Raw genomic sequence first — 26,486 nt, 5'->3', positions numbered from 1 at the left:
AATATTCAGCAAATTTAGAAATTAACCTTCTCGCGAGCGAGCTATTGCTTTTTAAAGGTCACGTCAACTGCACGGCCGAACAGCACGCGCTTATGAAACCTGGTGACGCGGTTCCGCGGTGCTGTCCGATGTTACTCTGGCACAACAAAAGCCGCCGTCTTTGCACGGAGCTGTCCGCAATTTAAAACTCAGGCCGATTCATTGTATAGGAAAACAAGCAACAAGGTTAAGAAAGAGCTTGTGGTGCACTAATACAACCTTGCGCTTACATAATCGCCAAGTTAAAGAGCCCGGGTCCTCTAGCAGGTAAAGCGGCTTCTATGCTTCATTAAGCGTGCCGCGATTCCCTAGGCCCTTTTTTACCAATTTAGACAGGAAATGACATTGTGTTAGCAATACCGAAGCGGGGCGGGAAGTGTTTATGAGATAGAAAGAGAGAGGGACCCTGGGGGTGAGGGGGAAAGGAAAAAAAATGAGTCAGCAAAATTAGACTTCGAACAGTCAGAATGTTTTCCACAATACCGTGAAAGTGAAAGCGATTGATAAAAATCAATTAGTGATTCAGCACACAGTTGTGGCGGTGCACAGGAAGGATCCCCGGCGTGCCGTTACCTCAGCTACGACAGCAAACAGAGGAAGGACAGAAAACAAGAGAGGTGGACACAGAGACAAAAGAAAACAGGATGCTAGAAGCAGGCACACAAGCTTAATCACATTAACACTGACTGCAGGAAGGATGGGGGGGGGCAGAGTGCTGTAAGACAAAGCCGTATTGGAAATCAAGTCTCGTTCTGTGAGCTAAAAAGGTCAGCATGGTCACAGTGCATGTGTGTGTGCGCACTTAACAGGTTGGGGCCACTGGAGAGCCCAAGGTCTGCAAAGTAGAGGAGGTCGATAGTGCATTACAGAGAGAGAGAGAGAGACACAGACAGAGAGAGCTGCTCTGTGTACAAGGTCCTGTCTGTCTATTTGTACGCTGCAGCAGAGGCACCATCTCCACTGGGAGTCGACACCCGCCTGAGTCAGTATGCAGGAGTTTGACAGGAGGAGGCTGAATGAATAGGAAAGCTACGCTCCATCCAGTGTCTTCACAACAGCTTTTATATCTACTTCCCCCGAAACACCAACTGCATTTGCAAAGAGGGTAGAAGAAATTTTGATACACACACACACATGCACACAGAGCCTTTCAGCTTTAGTCAGCGGGTTGCCTCTCTTGGTAGACATTACATCATGAGGCGTGGCCTGAGAACGATGTGAGATAGATTCTCACGTTCGCATCCGGCACTCGTCCAAATCCCAAATTCCCATCCTTCCATTTCGGCGTAAGTAGCAAACCCTCGCGGATTAACGTGAAGTCTCACTAATGAACGGCGCGACGGAGACGGCTGTAATTATGCCCTCATTTTCCTGCGTGGAACTTGGTTGATTTGATTAGGATTTTAGAGGCGGCAAAAGGACAGCCAGAGAAAAGGAAGCAAGCAGAGGAGGAGGAGAAGGAGGGGGGGAAATGGTGAGAAAGCAGAAGAGACGGAGATGCGTGGGAGTGTAGTCGCAAACTGACTGGCAGTCCTGCTGAGGGCTAGCAGGAGGTGCGCTCACGCACACACTTATTCACACAAACACTCGCACACATGCAAAAATGGGCCAAGGCATCTGTGCTGGAGACCTGTGTGAGTCAGGCTGACGAGATGATGAGCAGTCGCTCAGAGAGGAATCAGACCCGAGCGAGGGAGAAGTGATCTTGATGTGCAGCCAGCAAAATGTGGCTTCGTCGCAACAGAGCTCAGGAAGTACGCAACTTGTCAGACGGATACGTTCACTGAAACACACACAGACGGGCAGGAGCACAAGGTCTGAACTATAACTGCTTGTGCTCGTACACCTCGGCGTAGTGCAGCTGGGACATCTGATCATCTCTTCACGAGTACACATGAGCCACATGAAAACACACAAACGCATGAAGAAAGACTTTTTCAGCCTCAACGAGACATTTTGGCAACCCTAGAAAAAGCTTCGTGTCATGCGGTACAGACCGAGTTACAGCTGGAAATTGGGGAGCAGCTGCATGGGGGTACTATTCAATACAAGCCAAACGTATCCGTTTCGCTGCCTCCCCCCTCCACATGCCTCTTCCTATATACCAAATTATTTCCAATGACGACCCGGTTTACCATCTTTCAACAGCGAGATCCCACACTCCCCTGCAACCCTGAGCGCTTCTGCATTCCGTGGCTCACAAAAAGCTTCGGCGTAATCCTCCCTCACTTCACTCAAAGCTCTGCTGCGTGCTGTAAATCCATATAAGAGCATCAGCGTTTCCGCATTGTAGCGTAAACTGCATTCCACCGCTGCCCTCGGTGTCGCCTCACTAAAAAACACGGACAAGACACTCTGGCTCCGGCCCCGGCCATCCATCTCCATTTACTTGCCACTATGGAATCACGATCTCGAGCTTTTCTTTCGTGGATGGATGAGGGTCACAATAACCTATTGAGAAGGGCACGCACATTTATCTGCACTCCATCAAATGGATTTACCAAAATCTACCATTAGATACATGAAACTCCTCGTTCAAATGCAAGCTGGCACAAGTTAGGGTTAGGATCTTGCACACATATACACCCACAGACAACTGTCTAAACTCTGGAGCCGTCTGCTTAATCATCGACCACGTGCGAGGGGTGGGGAAGGGTTTACTCGGCAGGATCAAAGGAAAACCTAAATAACCAGAGGAGCACGGTCAGGTGAGTGATATGGCGTCCCGACCACATTAAAACTCCCCCTAGCTCTTGACTTACAAGCCACTTTATAGGGTCTCTAAATGATTCCAGCCAATTTGACTGTTAATGAAACACAGAAACTCAATGGGAGAGCCCTATGCAATGTATATACAATGTCACTGGTGAGTAAAAAGAGCCCGGGCTGAGAGAAACACCAGCCAGGGATTGAGGTCAGGTTCATGTCAATAGACGAATGAGCAGTCTGGTTAAAGGTCTACAAATGCTTAGTTTAATATGTCGGTTTAGACCACAGCATGCGGTCCAAGTTTGCTTCCAAATCCCCTCTTTTTTTCCCCCCGGCGTCTTGCATCACTGCATAAGGGAGAAAAAAAACCCAAAACAAAACCCAGATTTGTCAAGTTAAACATCTGAAATCTTTCCATGAGTGAATAATAGGTGGTGGTGTGTCTGTCTTTAAAGTCTGACAACAACCCAAAAAAAAAAAGGAAAAAGAAAGAGGGTTGCTGTGACTCAGACAAGCTACAAGAGACAGAAGCAGCCTGAACCACAAATGAGATTTTGATATTCACCACAGACCGAGCTGCAACAATCTGTTTAATATCCCCAAAAATAAAAAATAAATCCTGCACTGCGTTTCATTTTGTCTGTTCGGTGCAATTCCGGCCCGTTTCATCCGCCCCACCCAGATGATCGACTTTTTCCTCTTGCCACAATTACTGTCTTTCTTTAGCGGGGAAATCGCATACTCAAGAGGATGATCAAACCACAATGTCAAACCACGGCGCTAATAATAACGAAAACAGAAAACACGTTTTAAACCGACGCCAGGGTTTCGTGTTTATCTCCAACAGAATCTGACGTTGGGAGGGGGGAGGAAGTGACAACACAGGAGTTCCCACTTCGTCATCAACCCGTGCCCCGAGTTTAGGAAATACCTCCAAAGCGTGACTTGTGTTTGTCTCAGAAAAATGATGCTACTGCAGCAACCACAACAAAGCCTTCCCGATCATTGAGCTGACTCAAATCGGTCCCCCTGGTTACGGTGCAATGAAACGCTATGATTATGAAAGGAGGGGGATGATGCAAAGCCGGGGGGGAAAAGGGGGAAAAGAAAAGAAGAGGGAGAGTTGGTCGTTGGAGGCAAATCCAGGTCTGAGTCAGAATCCCCTGAATCGTTCTTTTCATGTCGGCTTCATTATTTAATGAAAACCAGAAAGATTTCTCATGAGGAAACATTTGTGTGCAGCAAGGAGGGAAGCATGCTGGAATCAGCAGAACGGGGTTAGGAACGAGTGAGCCGAGGGAGGGGGAAAAAGTTTGTGATTTTTGTTTTTTTAAATGTCGACTGTGTGGGCATGCTGTCGTCAAGCTTTGAAAAACTGAGCTGACAGGTTTCTGTGAGAAAAAAGACAACAAAGAAAGTTCCACTGGTCATGTGTGGTGCTGCCAGATTTTTAAAGCTGGCGTGAACAGCAGCAGATGTCCTAATAAACTACGAGAGCATCCAGAGACCCAGAATTTTTTTTTTTTTTTAAAATCAGAGTATGTGTCATGTCAAAATTTATCTCCCCCCCCTAACATTAAGAAAAAAAAGGAGGCATAAATTGCTTGATTTAACCTGGCAATGACCCCTTTTCCTCTTGATTGTCATCTTCCTTTCCAGAGGAGGAAACGCTGGTTTCTCGTTCCTGGTTGTAATCAAGACCGTTTTTCCCCTCTCTCTCCTTTCCGTCCATCAAAAACACACCCACGCACGGAAGCTGGAAAAGTGCCAGAGGCTGAGACCTGAGGAGCACGTTTTGCCGAAGTAGAACACGTTTAGGGCGACAACTTAAAGAGATCTACCACTCAAACTACACTTTCCATCAAGCCACGACTTTAGAGCCAAGAGCGCAGAAAGACAATCAAATGTGTGCTCCTGTGCATTTCACTGTGTGTGTGTGTGTGTGTGTGTGTGTGTGTGTGTGTGTGTGTGTGTGTGTGTGTGTTCTCATCTCAACTGAGCAGGAAGAACAAGTTCAAAATGATCTGCAAAGCATTTATCCTGCTATAAAAAGCTTAAAACACTTGTGCACTCTGTGTACAAGCTCATTTTGTCCGTTTTTGGCCCAAAGCAAAAGGTCACTGAAAGAGAGGTCCTCACAGGTCAGCGTGGAGAAGCGCCTTCGCGCTGGCCCATGCATAAATAATCAGTATTAATCTATCGAGCCCCGTTCATCTCACACTGACATAAAAGGGAACGGAAGGAAACCTGAAGCAATACAAGAAAAATGCGATGTAGTGAGAATGACGTGGCATTAAGTGTGTTTATGCGCAGATGCTGAGGTCTGCAAGGACATTCCTTAGATTCCTGAGGTTAAGCATTTCGGTCTTACCAGAGGAACCTGACAACAGAGAGAAGAAACCCCGACGAAAACATTTAAAATATGAGAAACAAATGAATGCATGTGCTCCTTGCCAAACTGGCATCTGCATTGTAACATCGAGCTTAGTGTAATGTTGTTAGGCTCGGGGTGAACTCTACACACCCTTGGATATGGGAGGGTAAGTGGGTTGGGGGTGGGTGGGACATTGTGACTATGACCCTTTAAAAACCACAATTCCCAGGAGGCACTGGCAATTTATTGGCTATGGGGTAGTCTGGGAGTCTGGAGCTAACAGAGTCTCTAACCAAAATAACTGGGAAAAGAAGCAGAATTAGCACAGGAAAGGCCACAGGGGAGTGTGTGTGTGTGTGTGTGTGTGTGTGTGTGTGTGTGTGTGTGTGTGTGTGTGTGTGTGTGTGTGTGTGTGTGTGTGTATATAAATGCATGTGTGAGCCTGCACAGATAAATGCTTCTGTGCAGTGTCTGCTCGCAGCGGAAGACAGGCCAAGGTGCTGCTGCCCCAAACATCCGTTATTTAGGGAACAGCCATTGATCCCTGTTCTTCCCCCACTTGTCTCCCATTCGCTCTCCCTCCACACCTGCTCCCCATCTTTTCTCCTCTTCCTTTTTGCCTACAACTTCGCCTCGCCTCTATCACACCATACCTGTGCCCTCTCTCTCTCTTTATTTTTTTGGACAAGCTATGTCAGTCACAGCTGGACCATTACTCCAATAAACAATCCTCGCTGAAATCAAAGGTTTTTAAAACTTTCCTCCCCTCCTCCATTTCTAGCGTAAGTGGTGAGTTTGTGGTGACTGATAGCCACGCAAACCACATGCACATGAAAAAGAAAAAAAAAAAGAAAAGGAAGGCCTTTGGGTAAACCCCCCCAAAACCCGCCTCCCCTCAATTTCCCAAGATTTTTTCCCACACTTTCAATCCCTTTGCGCTTGTGCAGACCGATACAAACCTCAGGAGGTCATCTTTTCTAGCCATAAAACCAACTAATGCGTGATGCGGGAATTTTTAAAAAAAAATTTAAGGTTCCCCCCAAGTTTGCAATCACCAGTATCCGGGTTCCCATTCCCACTAAAGCTTCAGAGCGCGGGGGAGGATGGCATCCTGTCAGAAAGATTCAAAACTGCTCTGTGTGACGACTCAGTAGGAAGAGAGGCCGGCACACTGAAGCCTTTGTAATCCAGCCAGCCACCCACACGTGGTGCTAGGCTAACAGATAGCAGCGTCTGAACGACTCCGCTGTACATGCTAACACAAGGTGAACTATTCTGTAGGCTGTACGGGCAATTAGTGTGAGAGTTTAGAAACAAGACTACTAATCAAGGAGAAAATGACACGATTTTCCACGCTTTCAGATTTTCTTTTCCCTTGTCAAGATGTTTCAAGCCATTTCTCCATTGTTCATGGTTTTAAGGGTTATTTTCCAGCTCTGAGCTTTTCCATTTCCTCTGTGCATGGCACTGTTACTCTATCTTTTAAAGAAAAAAACAAAAGAAAAGCACCTTTATGATAACTAGAATACCCAAGTTTGCCACTTTAAGCTCAAAATCTGCCGCGTACAATTTCCGTAGGTACTTGGGGCCAAAATGCCCCAGAAAATAAAGCTTTTGTAGAACCACCAACAAACTCAGATCTCACACTTTTTTAGCTGTAGCATTTGGGTGGTGTGATCCAACTGTAAACATGCACTTTACCACATGAATGCATTCACACAAACACACTCGCTTGACTCTGGGCTTTCTGCATCCTATCTGCACAGCTCATCACAATGGAGGAGTATGTGAGAGTGCGTGGCTTCGCATCATCTCGGCTTTGCTCATCACAATGGAGGAGTACGTGTCAAGGCGCTTACGTTTGTACTAACTGCACTGTACTCGTTTTCCACGCCTCCACTCACCGAAGAGGTCGCACCTGCCACTCCCCCCCCCCCCGCCAGGTAAAGTGAGCAGCCGATGGAAGACCTGTTCACCGAGAGCCATCGCGTCCCGTCGTTTCATACAAACACCACCCCCCATCAGCTTGTGCACACCTACACACACACACACACACACACAGTCGCTCACTCTGCCTTGCATACACAAACACGAGCTCTCAGAAATTACCATCTAAAAGATGTAATGATGTGGCTCGGCGTATAGACACACAGCATGGTGCCGTTTTTCTTTTGTAATCCACGGATAAGTGGGATCAAAGACAGAAGGGGCAAATGTCAGCTTGTGTTACTAGCAGTGTGTCTGCGTACAGCTCTCTGTGGTAAATTCACCTGCATAAGGACTCGGCATCATTTGAGGGGGGAGTAAGAAAAAAGAAAGCTACGTGGGATCTTATTTCCTGGCAATCAAGTGTAGTGTTGGAGAAGTGAGTGGACCAAACGTAATAGATTGTGGATGTGACTATTTTTTGGAAAACCAGTGGTGACATAATCAGATTTTCCCCTTCTCTGAGCTCTTGATGTTTATTGGTGATGGAGGCTTTTCTTGCCAGCTGTGTAATAATGAAACTCATTTGAAATCAGGTAGTCTTCCTGTCAATACAGCTGAGGAGGAAGAGGAGGAGGAGGCAATGGTGGCGGTGCAGGGGAAAGTATACGGATGACTAAGAATAAAATATTATCTGAAAGTAATGTTTCATGCATGCATGCAAGACTGAAACCAGAGATACAAGTAGCTCCGTAAACATTTAATGGCGGCGCACACAGATTCACAAATTCACATTTAAATAAATAAAAAGAAAAAAAACTTGTACTCTTCGTGAGATTCACAACAACTGACGCAAGTTAAAAGACAACCATTTTTCACTCTTTCAAAGCAGTTTGCGTGTCGAAGCTGCAACAGGAGGGCCGAGAAGGAGGCCCCTGCTCTATCCCTGGGGAAACCCTGTGCATGCTTGCATGCCAGGCAACTCTCCTGCTGGTTTGAATAATTAACTTGAGGCCTGTTCATCGTCTGGGCTCATTCAGAGGTGCTGGACCGTTGAGTCACCCTCTTTAATCCCACCAGGTTTTAGCTTTAAAATATAGATAAATATATGTATATATAGGGAGAAGGGAGTGGGCCTTATGGGACGGCTTAGGCACGCCACACACAAACTTTCTCCTCCTCAAGGTGTGAAAGTGTGTGGTTTGTGGTGACTGTCATTTCAGAAAGAAAACAAAAAAGGCTGATACACAGCTTCTCTGATCAGTTCCCAGTAACCCAAAAGACGGGGATTTTTGCTCAATGTGGACGTGCCTTTGACACTCTTTCGGGGGGTAAACAGCATATCGCAGATATGATGAGAATGGTGTATGAACAGAGGTGACAGCAATGGAAAACCTTAGAGTTAGAAGAAGAGTCACAATTAGCGGAATCTGAGTTTGTCATCTTCCTTCCAAATACTACAAAATGATCAGCTTTTATTTATTTTTTGGTAAATTGTTTAAACGTTATAATCATCAGTATGACTTTCATTCATGAAAAGTTAGGAAAAATACAACACAAGTGTTCCGGACCTGAAGTCTCTCACCCAAACACCTGCACTTCCGAATCAATGACTTATTGACTGGCCAGAGGCAAGCAGTGGTTTTTATTGTATTTGGCAGGTCATTGATTAGAGCACGCCCTGATCTCTCCCCTCATCTACATTCACCTGGACAACTTGGGTGTCTTAGGGAGACTGAAGCAAAGAAGAACACACAAGAGAGATCTGTGCACTTTGAATGTCATTAGCACATACTTTTACTGCGTGCGCTCACAAATCGCTAGAATAAAAGGAAGCCTCAAAAATCGCCTCCCAGCCTATGGAAGTAGAAAGATGTGTAACAAATGCATTTTATTTTAGCATTTCTCCTGCTGCAAACAAAGCTTAAGAAAACTCAGCTCTTGTACAGTATACAACATACCCAAGGACATAGCTCAGAAGCCATTACAGAGCAATCTCCAGCTCTGGTTTCACTTCCCATTAGCCATTCAGAGCCATGACAATACCCAGGGGGGAGAAGGTGCAGCCGTGGCTTTTCCTCTGCCAAGGCCCTCACATCAGTCAGTCGTTTAGCCCTCTGTAGCTCAGCAGTGCCATGTTGTGCAATACAATATATATATTTATATATTTTTTTAAAAGTTATTTACGCTACCTAGTCTATCTTTTGATACTTTAAAGCGAAATTTGTATGAGGTAGCAGTCAACCACCCACCTTCACAACTCCAGGGGCACATTAGGATTTGAGAGGTCACGTTTGGAAACTGATGACAGATGCTGCCATTATCATGAACATTCAGAATTAAGCATTACTTGCACATATGCTTTAAACACTGGAGCTAAAAGGATGAGTGGTGTGTGTTCTTTAAAAATAAAGACTTAAACTCTTAAATCTGAGCCGTTCATGTGTTTCCTCTCAGTTGTGTGACCACAGCCACATTCTTGCCCTGTACAATTGTCCTGATTCCCAGGTTAGGCTTACCTTACTGCTGCCCTGAGCCCCGGCCCCAGATTACCCCATCAATCCCATTTTATTCCTCTGGCTCAGAGAGCCCACCAATCAGATGGCAGGATGGGGAGGAATATGATAGTGGATTGGCTCTTGTGGGGGGGAAGGGGTGGAGCAGCTCAGCCATCCCCTAACAACAGCAGTGCACTGTGAAATGAGCGAGTATGAGAGACATAATTTACCCTTCCAGTTTTACCTCTTCCTCTACATTTCTTTGCCTGCCTTTCGTGCCAGTGCCCGTTTTTCCCCTCTCTCGGCATTCCTCAAACAAACACCCCATCTTTGAAAGAGCAAAAAAAAAAAAAAAAAAAAAAAAAAAAAAAAAAAAAAAAAAGTGCTTTCCCTGTCCAGTCTCCGCCTCCTCTCATCACTGCCTCAGCTATCAGTCTGCATATGACTGCTGACTCTGTTGCTTGTAGCGATGCTGAGCAGAGCTCTGCCGTGGCTTCGCTGCCACACACACACACACACACACACACGCCCAATGTTGCTGAAGCCGGAGGAGGTCAGGCTGGTTCCTGGCGGAAGGAAACAAATTACACACCGTGTGCCCACACATGTATGCAATTGCACATGCACTAGCACTAACAGCTAAGCTCAAGCCGAATGGGATCTCTTCTCTGACCTACTTCTTTACCGTCGCACAGAGGGAAACACTGGGCAAGCTCAACATAAACTCTGCAGAAAGACAGCAGGACAAAAAAAAAAAATAAATAAAAAAAAAATCTGCTGTTCGTGTGAATGCTCAGGAATAGAAGCAGCTCCTAACCCAATGTTTCAATCCCCCTACTTCTTTTTCTTGTGGTTAAGAGATGGTAAAAAGAAAAGAGAAAAAAAAAAAAAAAAAAAAAAGGTGCCCCCTATGTCGGCTGGAGGTGTAACAGCCAGCTCCAGCCTCAAGCAGCCATCTTGTCTGTTTGTGTACGTGAGGAGAATAGAAAGGGTTTTTGTTTTTTTTTTTAAGAGAGAGAGAAAGATTTCTCATCACCGCCGCAAAAGGCACCTTTTAAGTTTTAAGGCCTCCACTGTTACAGCTTTCAGGTTTTGTATTTAGAGATCACATTTTCTAATCCTGTGCCTTGATCCTCAAACGACAGGGACAGATTTTTTCCCCTCTTCATCACTGTAGCTTTGGATGTCCCACAAGGCATCTCCATTCAGAGAATTTTCAACCCCCCCAAAAAATTAAATGGCCTTGATGCGTTTTCTGCACCGAATATTCATCCAGAACTGACAGAGAAAACATCAGAAGTGCCGTTAGATCCATCTTTTTACATGGCGTATGAGAGCACACGCACCACTTCAAGCACTAATAAAACTCCTCCTGGCTTCTGTTGGGATCCTTTTGTTGGTTACATGTTATTACACCTGAAAATGTAACTAATTCTCATAGCATAAAGGGTTTTCTGCAGATAGTTTGACCACAACTCAGTCAATCAGCCTAATAGTCGATTCATGGATCACAGCCTGTGAATACAGAGTAAAGGTCTCTTGCATGCCTTAACAAAAGCAGTTCTGCTATTCATATTTATGAAAAAGAGCAAAATGATAAAAGGTTAGAAGGTTTGCGCTACAGCTGAAAAAAGGCAGGCCCGCTCGTGCTAAAAGAGATTCTTAATAAAAAGCTTTAAAAAAAAAAAAAAAAAAAAAAAAAAAAAAGTAGTTTCAGGTAGTTTCCAGATAAAATTCGATATACATGAAATCTGTCTAAAAATCACACAAGTGTAAAATTACCCCACAGCTGTGTGTATTTTTATTTAACGGCGTTGCGGTTATCCACGGTCATGGTTGATCTTCAGTTTGCCATAACACCTGCAGCTAAAACAGGTGAACATGACAGAGGGATGAGAGGTGCTTCCCAGTCCCACAAAGGCCTCATCACACACCTCCAACCATCACGCACACACACCAAGACACGGGAATCCCACAGAGGGGGAAGCATGTGCCCATTGTTGGGAGGGGGACGGGGGTCTCACGAGCCCCCCCTGCTCTTTGAGAAGTGACAATAGCTGCATTGAAAACACCTACCAGCCTGAGAGATACTAAAGGAGAGGGCGAAAGAACAGAAAAGGGGACAAAGAGAAAGCAGAAGAAAGGAGACTGCAGACTCCAAATGGATACGCATTCACCTCCTTGTCATGCAGAACATTCGTCCCATAAGGAAAGCAAAGTCTGGTGTCAGCCTAACTTTACTTTGTACTCTCTCATGAGAAGAGGCAAACAAAATAACTGTTTCCAAAAAAAAAAGGTGAACTACAGCAATTTAGAATCGGCAAGTCGTTCAATGTCTGTTAACTTCTGATGGGTCAGGTTGGACCTGAATCACAATAAACTGCGTCTGTGAGTGACAGACGCCTTCGCAAATCAATCCATCTGACAAGTTATTCATACATCAACGCCTTCGTTTATGGAAATCGCATGCAAGCTCGCTGTCAAAGCGGTGGACACGTCCGCGAGGGCCGGAGTTGTTTAATCCTCCAGACTCACGGTCGTTTCGGGTTTTTAAACCGCACTGTAGATGGATTGTTTATGGGATTTATTCCACCGTCGAGAGGAGAGAGACGATAACCTCTCGCTGTTTGAACCTCTCGCGATTTTGCAACCACAAGCGCAGCTAGGAACTCGGAGGGGGGCCTCACGTCAACAACTCGCTCTGCACTTGAAACAATAAATATCTAATCCCTGTCATGTTACAGGGCCCCCCTGTGCAGCTCTGGGCCCCACGAATCGATCAGGGTTTCCCCCTTTAGGTGCCCCCATCTGTGACACACACAGAAAGGGAGTATTCAGGGGGATTTGGTCTGCGCCGCAGATGCGATAACTCGAGTAACTAAATGAGTGATGTGTATTAATTTAATAATTTGTATAGGAGGAGAGTGAGCAGGTAAGATTAGTTTCTTGCTTTACAGAAGTGCTAAGAATACAGGAGTTTTCCCATGATGCCACACGGTATTTCAAAGGGGCTCTGCTATAAACTGTCATTCTGAGGAATCCTTGTAACAGCCTCAACTTTTGTGTGTTTTCCCATAAAAATACAAACAATTTCGAGTTAAACTTTAAAAAAAAAAAAAAAAAAAAAAAAAAATTCCCAAGGTGCCATGTTTCACTACGCTGATTCGGCGCTACGGGACACCCAGCAAACGCTCCGGCTCCAACGCCACTGATCAGAACGAAGAGTACGTCACGTAAGCCGGAGTCGACACGGGAGATTAAAAATTCAATATAGGCCAAGTCACTCGATATCACAACCATCATATTTCAGCCGCACTAATCAAATTCACAGGCATGACCTCTGGGGTATATTAAATGTGTATATACAACATGTGTCATCTCTCAAATGTTTTGCGGGGGGAGATATCCATCTACTGCGGTAAATACAGTGCGAAGGAGAGCCAGCAGCAGTCACAGTAGCTACAACAAATTTGCTCCCCATAAAAATGAGCAGTGGATGGATTTCAGCGTGCAGCTTGCCAGAACCACGGGAGGGAGACTAAATGATTATGTTACAACAACACCGCTCCAGCTCTCAGAAAACAACAATCACGGTCTAGGTAGGATATTGCGGCGGAGTAAAAATTAAAGGGGAGTGGGAGCGAGGCAGACAGACGGGAGGACGGGAGGGAGGGAGGGAGGGAGAGCGGGAGGCATGGTTTTAGGGAGATCATCAGGGGCTGCGAGCACGTTTTGGCTGTTCGTCTGTAATTGTGGTGCAGACTGAAGCCACGACAGCGCTTCATGTCCTCTCATTTTAAGTTCGTTGAGGTATGGGGAGGAAAGAAAATCCTGTGTCCAAACAACTACGACAGACTCATCCTGTAAAGAGCCCGACATGTCAGTCAAACTCGATTTGGGCCTTTCCACACACCAAAAAGTTCAAACCCCAAATGTCAACATTTCCTGTCATCATTCAGCACCCTTGCCCCATTTTAAGATGGGGGGGGGGGGGGGGGGGAGAAGCTAATAAATAAATTTAAAAAGAAAATCTGCGTCAACCCTTTCAGAGCGGAAAGGGTTGACGCAGATTAGCAGGGAGATAAGACTGCCAGCTGATCGTTAATGGAAGCCACCATAGCGCTTCTCTGAAGGTTAACAGGAAAAACAGGGCCTAACCACCAACACAAATGCTCCTTCACACCAGTGTCACAGGTTCAAGCCTGTCGCCACAGTAAATGTAGATCTTCTGCTTTATCTACATTAAACTCATGCACGCTGCTGCACATCAAGCTGATCTGCAGGGCCCAGATTTCTCAAAAAGCACCTCCGAACAAGTGAAATGGGCCGGGCGCATTAATCAGGGGCCACATCACGCTCCCATTTAAAGTTTGAAAAACGTTCAGACAGAAAGAAGATGGTCTTCAGCTAAAGCAAACAATCTTTCAAGACACTTTTAGCCTTTAGGGAAAACACGCACACAAACTAACCTACCCTTACACCTTCACAATCACAGGGTTAAAAAGGTCAGACTCTAGAGCCGGGCAGTGCTTTCACACAGAAAAGAGAATTCACTTTGCCATAACTGATTATAACAAATAAATAAAATAACGTAGGCCTTCAGAGTTTGGAGACGGGACAGCTGTGGGTCATAATGCACATCTCCTTAATTCCTAATGTGCATTTCCAAATCTATTACTCCCGCAGGGAATAACATACAAAACACGTGACCGTTAAAGTACAAAAACAAAAGCGACGTTGCCTCAAAACTTTTTACCAAAAAAAAACAAAAAACAAAAAAAACAAAAAACCAAGAATGTCAAAACTCAGAAAACAAAGATACCGACGGCTAAACTAACAGCTCTCACACTGAAAACAACAGCTCATTTACATCTCACCTACACCTCAAAGTGCGAAATCAAAGCCCATTTTCTTTGTATTCTGCGGTGTCCAACATCTTAAGCCCTTTTAAAGCCGCTGTGTGTCTGTGTTGTTGTTGCTGCAGTTGTATGACTGCAGATTACAGCGTAGCCAGAGAACGTTACGAAACAAAATCAGGGCTTAGGCGAGGGAGTCCCTCTGCTTTCGGACCTGCGGCGTAGGCTTCAGGAGTACAGGGGAGAGGGGGGAAAAGAAAACAACAAGAGGCAATTAAGGAATGATTTTCAACTCAGTTTGGGACAAAACCCTTGCAACTCACCTCCCTCAAACGCGCGCACACACACACACACAGTCTTGCTCAACTAGCTACACTGTCGAACACAAAGGCAAATTCGGGGGCCTAAGGGGCCCAGAGAAAGGGATGTGGTAGTGAGGGGTGGGGAGGTGAGGGACACTGCAGTATAAATGCTGAGAGGAGGTTAGAAAGATGTGTGTTAACGTGAAAGAACAGACGGCGTAGGGGACAAACCGCGTGGAGGGAGAAGGGGTTTCAGAAAGAGGTGAATAATGGCATCGGTACAATGGGAACGAAGAGCGAAGGTGATGCATGAGGGGCTATTAGATGGCGTCAGCTGAGCTAGCGCCCTACAGGAGAGCGACGCGCTCACATGCTTACATCACACTCCATCGAGCAGTTGATCTCAAACTGCAGTCAGAATAGGAAGTGAAAAATTAATCTAAGGCTGAGCAGAGAGGAGGGAGTGTAAAGGTAAACCAGTAAAAGAAATTAAAAAGAGAGACACTTATTATCGATGTTTTTGATATTTTGCTCTCCAACCAGCTGCTGGTTTGATCCCGAGTCACCCGGCAGGGTGGTACTCGTGTATAAATTAGATAACTGCGTTACTGGCTGCACTTGTCTGAGTCAGCCTTTCAAATAAATCCATCACTGAATTTCTCAGTATTTAAAAAAGAAAAACCCAAACGGATCCAGATCAAGAGCTAGCTTCTCACGTACATTACAGCAGTGCTGTAAAATCTGTTATCAGCGGTTGATCGCGCATTGAACCTCAAAATGTAGATCACCATCAGACGTGTCATCACTTGTGGGCGATGTTTAATGGTGCCGGTTGCATCTTTTTTCCTCGAAGATTTCCATTTTGTTTGTGAGCGAATTTTTCCAGCCTATACGTTTATTATTAGATCATCTTAAAGACAAAAGTCAACAATTTCTCTCTAACATACAGGCTCAAACTGTGGCTTTATAAATGGCATGAATGGGCTCCAATCAACCAAAACATCAAAAATATAAATCAATCAAAAATACAGGTTACAGGTGATCAAACTAATAGCAAACATGGGCTAATCTTAAATTTCACACACAACTCACAATATTATTTTTGGTGGCATACAGTTGGGTTTTGGTGCCCATGCATGAAATCTGACTCAACTTTGACACATAAAGACAGGAGTGACAGCTGCAAATTTAAATACAGCTACAACACTGCACACATACAAATCTCAAGAAGTGAGAAAAGCAAGGAAAAAGAAGAAGAAGAATGAAACCATCTCCTGGAAAATGAAACTATTCTGCAGAGAGTAGATCTACTCTATTGATTAACGGTGAAATTATGTAATAAGGCAGCAGTTCTCCACCACTCGGGTCTCCAGACAGGAATTTTTTAAAGCAAACGAAATAACAATCGTCATAAGTGACCGAGCGCTATGACTAACATGAAATTCCACTCTTGATTTCTGTGACTGAATGACTGGGTGCTTGCTCAAAGTGAAAGTGTCTGTCAATAATGTTTAAAGCAAAGAAAGGGCTTACGGTCAAGAAATAAGGCATTGTCAGAAATTGCGAAAGCCTAACCGTTTCCTATGACTATCGCAGCTTACGGAATATAATCATAAGATCTGTGTAATACAAGAAAAAGGATGAGTAAATAACAGAACAGCGAAAAGTACATTTTCTATTCTAAAGAAAGAGTTGGTTACTGCTGCGCTACTTTCTCTGTTTTCCTCCATAGTCTCACAATTTCATCTGCAGCAGAGTCTTTAGTCTCAATTTTAAATTTTCTATTTTTAAAAATATTCTACTGACTTGTGTTGAAACAAAAATTAAAAAAAAAAGTTTTCCCTTCTCAACTACATGTTCTCAGTTTCACAAAAAATTGATTACTCATATCACTGCAAGACAAATCGAGTAACTTCCCCAGAATGCAGCCGCGATCCTGATGCTTTAACAACAACCTAAAGAGAAAAAAAAACAAGAAGTCGTTTGCTCAGAAATAGTGTCTGCGTGTCACTTTCTATAAGCCGGGGGTGGGAGGTTCAAGTCCCCACCTTTCGTGCACGTAAAGCTACACATCACACGCATAGCCAAGGGGGAGGGGGGGGTTAACCTCCTGCTCTTTGGCTTGTCATTAATGTTTATCCAGAATTTGTTTCTACATTACTCATTACAGTGTGTGAAAGTTGTCATTCTGCATCTGTGACAATCTGGCTCAGTTACCTCATTTCCTTTCCACATCCTCAAACAATTACATCTTTTAAATAGACACACACACACACACACACACACACACACACACACACACACACACACACACACAAAGAACAAACAGAGGTTTACATCAGCAAAGAGCTTCAGTCTGAAGGAGCAGGCCTTGCCTTTAACCAAGATCACCATGGATATTCTACTTGAAATGGTGCCTAATTTGATTATTGTTATCCTCCTGGATTTCTTCTCTCTGACGATCACAGGTTGCACATTCCAGAGCCCACTTCTCTCACTTCTCTCCCTCCCTCCCTCCCCCGGGCCTTGTAACGTTTGATCCGGGGCCAGGGGGAGGCCGGCCAGACATTCAGCCCAGAGTCTGGCGCCCTCTCCTCAGTGTACCATGCACTATAGCTCCCTGCTGCGCGGCCTGGAGGAAATCATGCAGCTACGAGAATTGTAAAAGCCCTCATCTATTGAGCAGAGGTTAAAACAGGGGGAACAATGCCTTTGACTCACATTCTGCTTCCCTCTGTGGAAAGCCTTAAAAAGCACCTTAGAGAGAAGAAAAAAAATAAATAAAAAAAAAAATCAATGGGCAAAAGAAAGGAAAGAAAAGTCGATATTACTTCACCAACTTATCCATTCATACCCTTCTTAAACATGTTTTCCATTTGTGGGAATAGAAAAAAAAAGAAAAAAAAAAAAAAAAAAAAAAAGATTCATGTGACTATTTAATAAAAAAAAAAAAGTGAAAGATTTACCAACTGTGGCATCACAACCCCCGGAGACTCGAACACATGCCCTCGTGCATGTATGTTTGAGCGCTGCGTTTGTGTCGGGCTGGGCGCTCACACAGATGTGTCGTATCAAACTGTAAGAAGACTGCGAAGTTTGCTTTGGCAGTGCAAATCAAAACAAAGCAGATGGAGGAATGCAATATGTAAGAGGAAGAGCTCCGAAACTACCAACAACCTAAACGTGTCGCTGAGCAGTCTGGCCTTTCTAACAAATTATTCTCATATGCAACACACACACGCGCACACACACACTAAAACTGACTGAAGACAAGGAAACAGATTCCAACAATGCACGGGCTCCTCCTCTGCAGCTCCTCTGCAATTTCACAGCTAGGCGTGGAGAAAAGAAAAAAAAGAAAGGGTCCCCTTCCTTATTCTCCTTGTCCTCGGTGTCTTAACAGAAAACTCCCCGATGCCTCTCTATCTCCAAAGCTGTGCTGAGTAATCGAGCAAATGAGCTGAGAGGGAGGAGGGTGAGAGATCGAAGTGGAACAGATTCAAAAATTCCACTCTGTATTCCATTATAAGACATGATGGGAGCCGGGAGCAGGGATAATGTGATGGTTTTTTGTAAGAGAATGTGGGTGCAGGAAGGACGCACTGAGGAAGAATGAGCATTTCACCTGCAAATCAAGTTTATCCTGCCGCTACCCTCCTCATCCCTCCTGTTCTCGCACATCCGCGCTGGCAAGGGAACCGGGCACATCCGACAACTCAGGAGCAGGAGCCACAACACGGACCCCTCCCCTCCCCAAAGACCGCGTTTCAGCACAGAAACATGTTCGGCTCCACTCCTCTACATACTGTTTGAACTGTTGCAAGAAGAGGGCCAGATGCAGTTAACACCTCTTCTGTGAGCAGACATTTTGCTCTAAAGATCAAGTCAAGATTTAGACTCGCTGTTCTGTCTCTACATATTCCCCCCCCCCCACACCCCAGTAAACCCCTGTTAAAAAAAAAAAAAAAAAATTCTGCAAGAGCTTAAAAATAGAGATTAAGCAGCAACACTGGCCACCCAGCCACTCTGCTCCAATGGCTCATTACTCCACATGACTAGGAGGGGAGGAATCTGCCATCCTGAATTAAGGCCTCCCCCTCATGAGAGGCCAAATGCTTGGTTATTTAAAAATAAATAAATAAATAAATAAATAAATAAATAAATAAATAAAAGGGTTATATTTGAGTGCTCTTTAACTGAGGGAAGGTCACAGACCCATGCACGTTTGAGAGCTACAAATGGCTACAGAGGGAATAAAAGGAATAAATGTAACTTTAAAAAATAAAATAAAATAAAAAAAACACTGGAGGGGGAAAAAAGATTTAATGAGAGAGCAATGTGTAAGCCAAGTGAGCACCGTGCCAAAGAGGGGTCTGAATAGAGTGACCAGTGGCTTGTTAGCAGAAAGAGACAAGCTGCTCTATCTATTATAAAAGAGTGATTCATAGATTACTGTGCTTAGCAGAAAGCTTGCGAGACTGTAAACGCATAACAAGAACAGCTATGAATGTACACTTCATGGTAAGCGTGAACAGGATTCCCGGAGCGGTATCTGATGACACTGTGCAACCAGCTATCTTTACAGAAAACACGATACGTCTGCATTCAAAAAAGGAAGCCCAGGGATTTCCTCATCTGAACCGGCTCGGCCGAGATATTTCGTGAAGTCGTGCGCGCGGCCGTGCGGGTGACGAGAGAAACGGTGATATTCCAGGCAGAAAGCTAAGGGGAGGAACGGAGGATCGATAGTGACTGAGCCTCTGCTCTTGTTGCTTCATCCTCCCCCGAGGCGTAATTCACTGGATGTTTAAAAGGCGACGGGAGTCACAATAGGGGATCAGATGGGATTGACCACGGGATGAAAATGTGAGGAGTGTTTATTAAACTGATGCGGTCGAGATGAAAAGCGGGGAGAAGGTGAGCGCAGATCGGTCAAGAGGCGCGCACGATGGTCATTAAAAGCTAATGCCGGTGCGAGTGACAGCGGCTCGGTGATTCCAGAGAGCATAGATTAAAAAGGCTGCGCTGGAAACAAAAGCAACCGTAGGTAATGTGAAAAGAAGGCACCTGACAGAGCTCGGAGGATGATATCATGACTGATAATAATTTACATCCTACTGTGGATGAATGTCCTTCGCTGGCCTTCTTATGGCCAAGGCCAAACCAAAGACAAAGCTAAAGTGTTGATTCAGCTTCACGGGGATCCTGAACGGATAAGCTGTGGCAAATACACACACACACACACACACACACACACACACACAGCCACTCGGGGGCTGACCAGCTGTCTCACACTCCCCTCCCCAAAATCTCCATCCAAACCTAGAGGGGCAGGAGGAAATAAATCACTCAAATGAAGATGCACACAGAGGGAACGCAAGTGGTGTACATCTCACACACACACACACACACACACACACACACACACACCTCTATCTGTATGGGCTCTCCACTACTGCAGTGTGTCCAACTACTGGACTGTTTCCTCCTAAAAGACACACCTACGCAGGCTTATGCGCACTACTCCTGACCAAAATACACACACACACACACACACACACACACACACACACACACGTATAACAAAGAGCGTCACACCCAGTTTTATTTCACTGCTCTTGCAAATAGCTCGAGCCGCTGATACTCACGAAATGCGTCGAGAGGTTGGTTTTAAAACCAGTTTATCTCACCTACTGACTGCAGGTGTACACCTAAAGACCTTTGCCTGTGCGTGTCTGTGAGTGCGTGCATCAGTGCCAGCAAAGAGCTGGAGATTGTGCTCGGTGCCAACAGCTGATAAGAGAAAAGGTCGTGTTGCATAACAGGAGTTTGTGCTTTGCGCGCCTGTGACATAATGGAGTAGGAAAGGGATGCAGGGAGGAAGAGGAGCGAAGGCAGAGGGAGGTAATGGGTACGAAGGGGTTTATGTTAGAGGAAGTAGCCGAGCTGCCTTGGCATTAGAAGCCTGCTGAACACCTTTCGCCGGTCCAAATTGAAGCCGGCAACTCACAGAACGCTTATAATGATGCTGTAAACTCTCCACTGGCAAAGCAGACTTTAAGCATAAAAGCCACACTGCCTTCTCATTTAAAGTGCAAACCTAATAAATACATACATTTAAAAAAAAAAAAAAAAAAAAAAAAAAAATCTAAAAAAGGAATGAAGAAGATTGGATTAAAATGAGGCTGGGCTAGCCAACTTCACTCCCAGAGATCTTTCTGGCAGCGCTTGTCAAGTTAGCAGGCCCTGTGAGAGGAAGGATGAGGCCAAAGGGATGTGAGGCTGGGCCTGCAGTGTGGGAAGGCTTCTTCTTCTCTTCTGCTTCAACACACAACTGTTCGCATGGGGACACATTAACTAACGCCTGGTGATGTTCACATACCTGCCAACTTCAGCTCTTGATACATATGGCTGTGTTTTGTATGTTTTTTATTTTTTTATTTTTTTAGGCTTTGATTTCTCTGCGCAGTGCAAGCAGCACATAAAAATCACGATTTTGTTTCCTTCATTTTGCACTGTGTGCAAACTGCCAGTAATCTCCATGAGGACTTTTATATTTTGCTGGCAGTTGCTTTTATGCCATGCTGTTACAACCTGGCAATGCAATAAAAGCAGGTCCAGATTTTATTTTGCCCCCCTATCGGTGAATGTAAAAACAAAACAATACAATAAAGGAGAGTAATGATAGTTTCAGATTAAAAGAACCCCCCTCCATTGCTTTTCATTCGATCCCGCCCCTGGAAAAAACCAAACAAAAAAAACCAAAATGCTGCCATTTCAATCCTCACCTTACCCCCCCCCGTCCTCACATTCGTGGAAAATATATGGGAAGCACCTTCACAGAAGCGGTTGCGTGGAACTCAACTGTAGTAAACAGTAAAATAAACAGGCAGTAAAATGTCGCTCTTGCCACGGTACACTTTGCTTTTGCCCCCGTAGTCATAGTGACAGAGAGGTTGGAAAGTGAACCCTGCCATGTTGCACACGTGAGGAGAAGAGAGCTCATGAAAGGAGAATTTGCATTGAAACATAAGGTTAAATGAACCGCACTGAGGCTCAGGCACGGTGAAAAAACAACCCTGTGACCCTCTCTTCATGGTCCTACATGAGGCCCACATTTCATTTGGACAGCTCAAGAACGAGAGAGAGAGCGAGAGAGCGAGGCCGAAAGACTGGGGGGGGGGGATAAAGAGAGGAAGGAGGAGGGAGAGTCTGTGCCTTTGCACTCCCCCATTCTTGCCATGCTCTCTATTTTTGTTTCCTCTTTTTGTGCGTGCTCGACGCACACACTCACAGTGCAATGGATTTTCAACTTGGCCCTCATCAGTTGTGCGCCTGATGAAACAAACACTGACAGCCTCTTTACATTTGTAAAGGCCCCTGCAGCAGCTGTGCTTGTCCCACACACACACACACACACACACACACACACTTTGAATCAGAGGCCTAGCCCCTGCTGGGGCCTACAGGAAGAGCAGACTCTGCACAAAATGGCCTGACTGCACTGAGCAGCTACTCTCGCTTACAACACTCACACACACACCAACACAGTGTGTCATGTTTCGTTAGACAGGACAAGTCTGCCACACATTAGTGATACCTCAGCCATTACACAGAGCTGACCCCTGGTTCAAGAAGACGCCAACAAATAAGAAAATAAACCTACAAAAATAGATTTTTCTTTGCTGACATGAAAGCAGGAGACAGGTGAGCTTGTCCTCTGGATTTGTTCTCTCAACACTGGCGTTCGCAATCCCTGTGGGAAATGATGATCGCCCCGCATTGTTTTGTTTTGCTTTTTTCCAAAAGAACTCGCTCACTTCACCATTTTGAAATTGTTTGCGATTGTTTGAATTTTCAGTGTCATTCGAAGACAGCGGGCGTTCATCGGGTGCAGAAGGCAAGGGTGGCAACCCGCGCTCATGTTTCAGGGGGAAATGGTTAAGCCAAGCATGTATAATTGTCTTACGCTAATTACCGGGGGAGGGGTGGCTCACTAAGGGGCCAGGAGTCCTGTCTCAGCATGGGGGGGGCTGGGCCTTGACGATCTGGACTCCTCCAGGTTTTTGTAAATGCGTTTGGGAGCCTAGTTTGGTTCAGGCCAAACATTATGCATTGACTGCAGCTGCAGAAAACACATGACAGATGTGAGACACATGCACACAAAAACACACATAGCACTGGGATGTGCATCCTGCAGTCAAGCAGCCCCCATCCCAAAGTCCAGATGCTTTGTCACCAGAGCTAATAATACAACGAGTTATTAAAAGGCTAAATTTATTTATTTATTTATTTTAAAAACCCTTCCAGTTTTAGAAAGCCTGAAACTGGCTGGCCACAATGCAATGCCTCAATTTTAGATGGGGACTTTTATATCAGTTAGTCATAATTTCTACAGCACATCCTGTTTCCTCAGTTCAGGGAGAAGCTTACACATAAGCGGATCCGATCAAAAACGTGTCATCTTTGCAACACTCATCCCACTATTACAGCACAAACGCGCACACACGCACGCGCGCACACACACAGCAGAATTTATGGTCAGTTAACATCAATGTAACTGAAACTATCCGGTCACGCTCAGAGGAAGACTGTGTCAGAAAGATCACCATCGTGGCTGAACATAATTTATATAATAATAATAATAATAATAATAATGATGATAATATTTTCACCATGGGGACAAAGAGCACTTTATTTCTGTAATATTCACGTAGTAGCGAAGTTCCAAAAAAAGAGAAAAGCCTGAGCTGCAATGAATAACCGGCACTTATTGAATCTTTGCTAAAGATGACTCTCCTTTATGTTGCTTTCCAGCAATGTTGATGCCATTACATTTCAGCACACTGCCTTCCTGTGTTGGAAAGCAACAATAATTTATCAGTGATGGGTCATTGATGTAATGCCCTACTTTTCCAACACTTATTCATAGGACACAAGGGGATACCCTAAAAAAATAAAATAAAGAAAAACCAACCAACCAAAGTGTCTTTAATAATTCTCTGCACTTGTTGCGGGGCAAACAAAAAGCTCACGAGCAACTGCACGGACGCAGACCCCCCGATTGTTCACACAGACCTGTTGCTCGGTTTGGCCCTTTGCAACACTTTTTGAGACGATGATTTTGAATGCACCCTGCTCCAAAAATAAATAAATAAAAATAAATTCTAGAAGAAGTGCACACTTTTATAGGTGTAGTCCACATGGCTTTTAAGTGAGGATGGGTTTTGGAGTGAGGGGGGTGTGTTTAGCTCTGCTGACTTCAGTCAGTCGAGCATTAGCGCACGTGAGATGCCTCGTGCCTCGTGCAAATAAAGGCAACAATGTGTCCGGTGGGCGCACAGCAACAATCTATACATCAAAGAAGTGCAAAAAAATAAAGTGTATATATATATATATTTTTTTTTTTGGGGGGGGGGGGGCAGTCATAATTTAAAAATAAATAAATGATGGTGGCTAAAGTACAAGCACACTGCGAGATTAAAAGTCTTTGTTTAGGTCACGCAGATGGACCGCTATAGCGAGCCTGTAATTAAAGCCAGGGCCGAGCTGGACTAGCTCCTGGTTTCACAGCCCCTTCCTCCTCTACAAAATTCACCAGTGTTACTTGCAGGGACACACAGAGAGAGAGAGAGGGAGAAAATGGTCGCTTCATACATGAACCTCTGCAATGCGACTGAACACAGTCTCTTTAAAAAGATGGAACCGCTTAGAAACACTTGTCTCAAACATGTCCACCAAGTAGTGTCGCGTTAAACCGAATTAAGCAGCCGAGGAGGACCTAAAGGCTAGTTAGCTATCGCCCCCCCCCCCAACACCTCCCGTAGTATAGCAAAGGAGAGAGAGAGAGAAAAATGGAGTTATCCCTCAGCGAGCTGCTGCAATATCTGCTCCTTCTCAGAGGTCACACGAAGACCATCCAAAATCGCCAACACCGGCGCTGGACTTGACGTGTACGCCGGCGGTAAAAGCCGAGGGCAGGCGTGTAGCAAACAAACAAACCCAGGAGTGTGCCCGCAGCGTTGCGAGAGGTGGAAATTGAATGAAAATGCCTAATCGCATGACCCCCTTTTTCCTGATGCACGGAGAAAATTAAAGAGCCACAACAGTCCGCGAAACATGTCGGTTTGTCAGCCCCACACCAAAAACACACACACACACATAGATACATATACACCCTGCGCCAGGACGTGAACACTTAGCCACACATAGGCTCGAGCTTGAGGAAGGGTTATAGTAAGCCATATATTCCGAAATGCTCAGCATGGGACGAAATGAAGTCGCAATAGCCGAGCCATGGCCGACAGGCTCGTCTTCACGACTCTGAGTAGCAAGAAACGGCTAGCGAACAAAAGCGTATTCTGGGAAACTGTTTGCCAAGTCTTTTAATTTAAAACCTTTTAGGGGCCTTGTAGCACAGCCGAAGCATGCTATGCACAAAATCACGGGTTTAAACCGGTCAAAATAAGCGAAGCAATCCCCCTTCACTACTACAACCAGCACCACTAAAGCACCCGATGTTCAAATAGCCTAAAACATGGTCGGTGTCGAAGAAACGCTGCAGCAGACGTTGAATAAACATTGCTGTCTCTTTAAATTAAAAAAGGAAAGAAGAAGACATGTTATTGTTAACACGTCGAGGCAACTTAAAGGCGTTACATTTTGGAGGATATTTGACCCAAATGGAGCCCAGGCTGCATGATGGTAACCTTCACCAGCCCGTGATGGAAAGTTTATGCGTTTTCATCGAGGAGAGAAAAGGCAAACTTGAATAGAGCCGATATCAGTGAGCATTTCTGGCAATAATAATAATAAAAAATACACGCGTTCACTTACATATTTCTTTTGGATGATATTCCTCTTAGGTCGTTCCTTGCTCATTATGCAATCCCCCAAAAATGTTTGGCTATAGAGAGAATGGCCACATGAATTTCTTTCTTTGACTATCGCCTCTCCCGGAGCTCCAAAGGACGATTTAAATCCCCGGCTCTGTAAGGAAAAGCTTGCTGGCTTTGCAGAATCCTCCTTCGGTGTTTCCCCGTTTGAAGAATTCGGATTAAATCCCCCGGAAATATATATATCTATATATACAGATGTATATATATAAATATATATATTCAAGAGTCGACGACGAACAGAGACGGACTGAAGCCAAACTCACTTGGGGATAACATAGTCAAAACAAATGCACAACAATAAGTTCCATTCGCTCCGACAGCTCGGCTTCTCGTCTCTGCGCACTCGCTCCCGGCTCCTTTCAAATGCATGAATGTAGCTGTGGTGATGTCAGAAAAGTTACATCTTGTTTGAGGCGACGAGACATCGAGAAATAAATAAAATTACAAAATAAAACGTTAGGTGTCACGTCGCTTTCCTTTTTTTTTCCTTTCTTTTGGAGGGGGGCTGGAGCCTGAGGTCGTCGACAGATCCAGCGGCACTGCTGTGCTTACCGAGAGCAGCTCCTTTCTTTCACTGCCTCCGCCTCCTCGCACAACACCGCCACCATCAGCGGCAACTTTAAAAAATTCTCGAGAGACAACCCCGAGCACGTAGCCCTGCTAGATAAGCCTATACCGTGTTCTTTTACGGATTTATGGTGTGTTTGTGGTAATCGTAACAAGCATTTTTTTTCCTAGTAATCCTGCACTACATGGCGCGTTTAAAGTCCTATGCAGCAATAGCTTGCTAAGGTCATTTCGAGGAAACACCAGTGGTCACAATAAAGTTTATCTTCTTCTTTTTTTAAAAAAAAAATTACTCTTGTGTCTTGGTTTTGATGTTA

The 26,486-nt window shown here is 44.9% G+C and overlaps 1 protein-coding gene across 1 annotated transcript in view; it reads right to left on the bottom strand.

The window, feature by feature from the left end:
* Positions 1-26,148, bottom strand: part of jarid2b (jumonji, AT rich interactive domain 2b) — a 109,204-nt gene extending 83,056 nt beyond the window's left edge. Inside the window, exon 1 of the mRNA XM_040021359.1 lies at positions 25,541-26,148. Within this exon, the coding sequence (XP_039877293.1) occupies positions 25,541-25,585 (45 nt within the window). The 5' untranslated portion in view covers positions 25,586-26,148. The remainder of the gene's footprint in view (positions 1-25,540) is intronic.
* Positions 26,149-26,486: the final 338 nt, after the last annotated feature.

This window comes from Simochromis diagramma, unplaced genomic scaffold (assembly GCF_900408965.1).
Source record: "Simochromis diagramma unplaced genomic scaffold, fSimDia1.1 OVJJ01000753.1, whole genome shotgun sequence".
Taxonomy (NCBI): domain Eukaryota; kingdom Metazoa; phylum Chordata; class Actinopteri; order Cichliformes; family Cichlidae; genus Simochromis; species Simochromis diagramma.
This window is presented reverse-complemented; position numbering and strand designations above follow the sequence as displayed.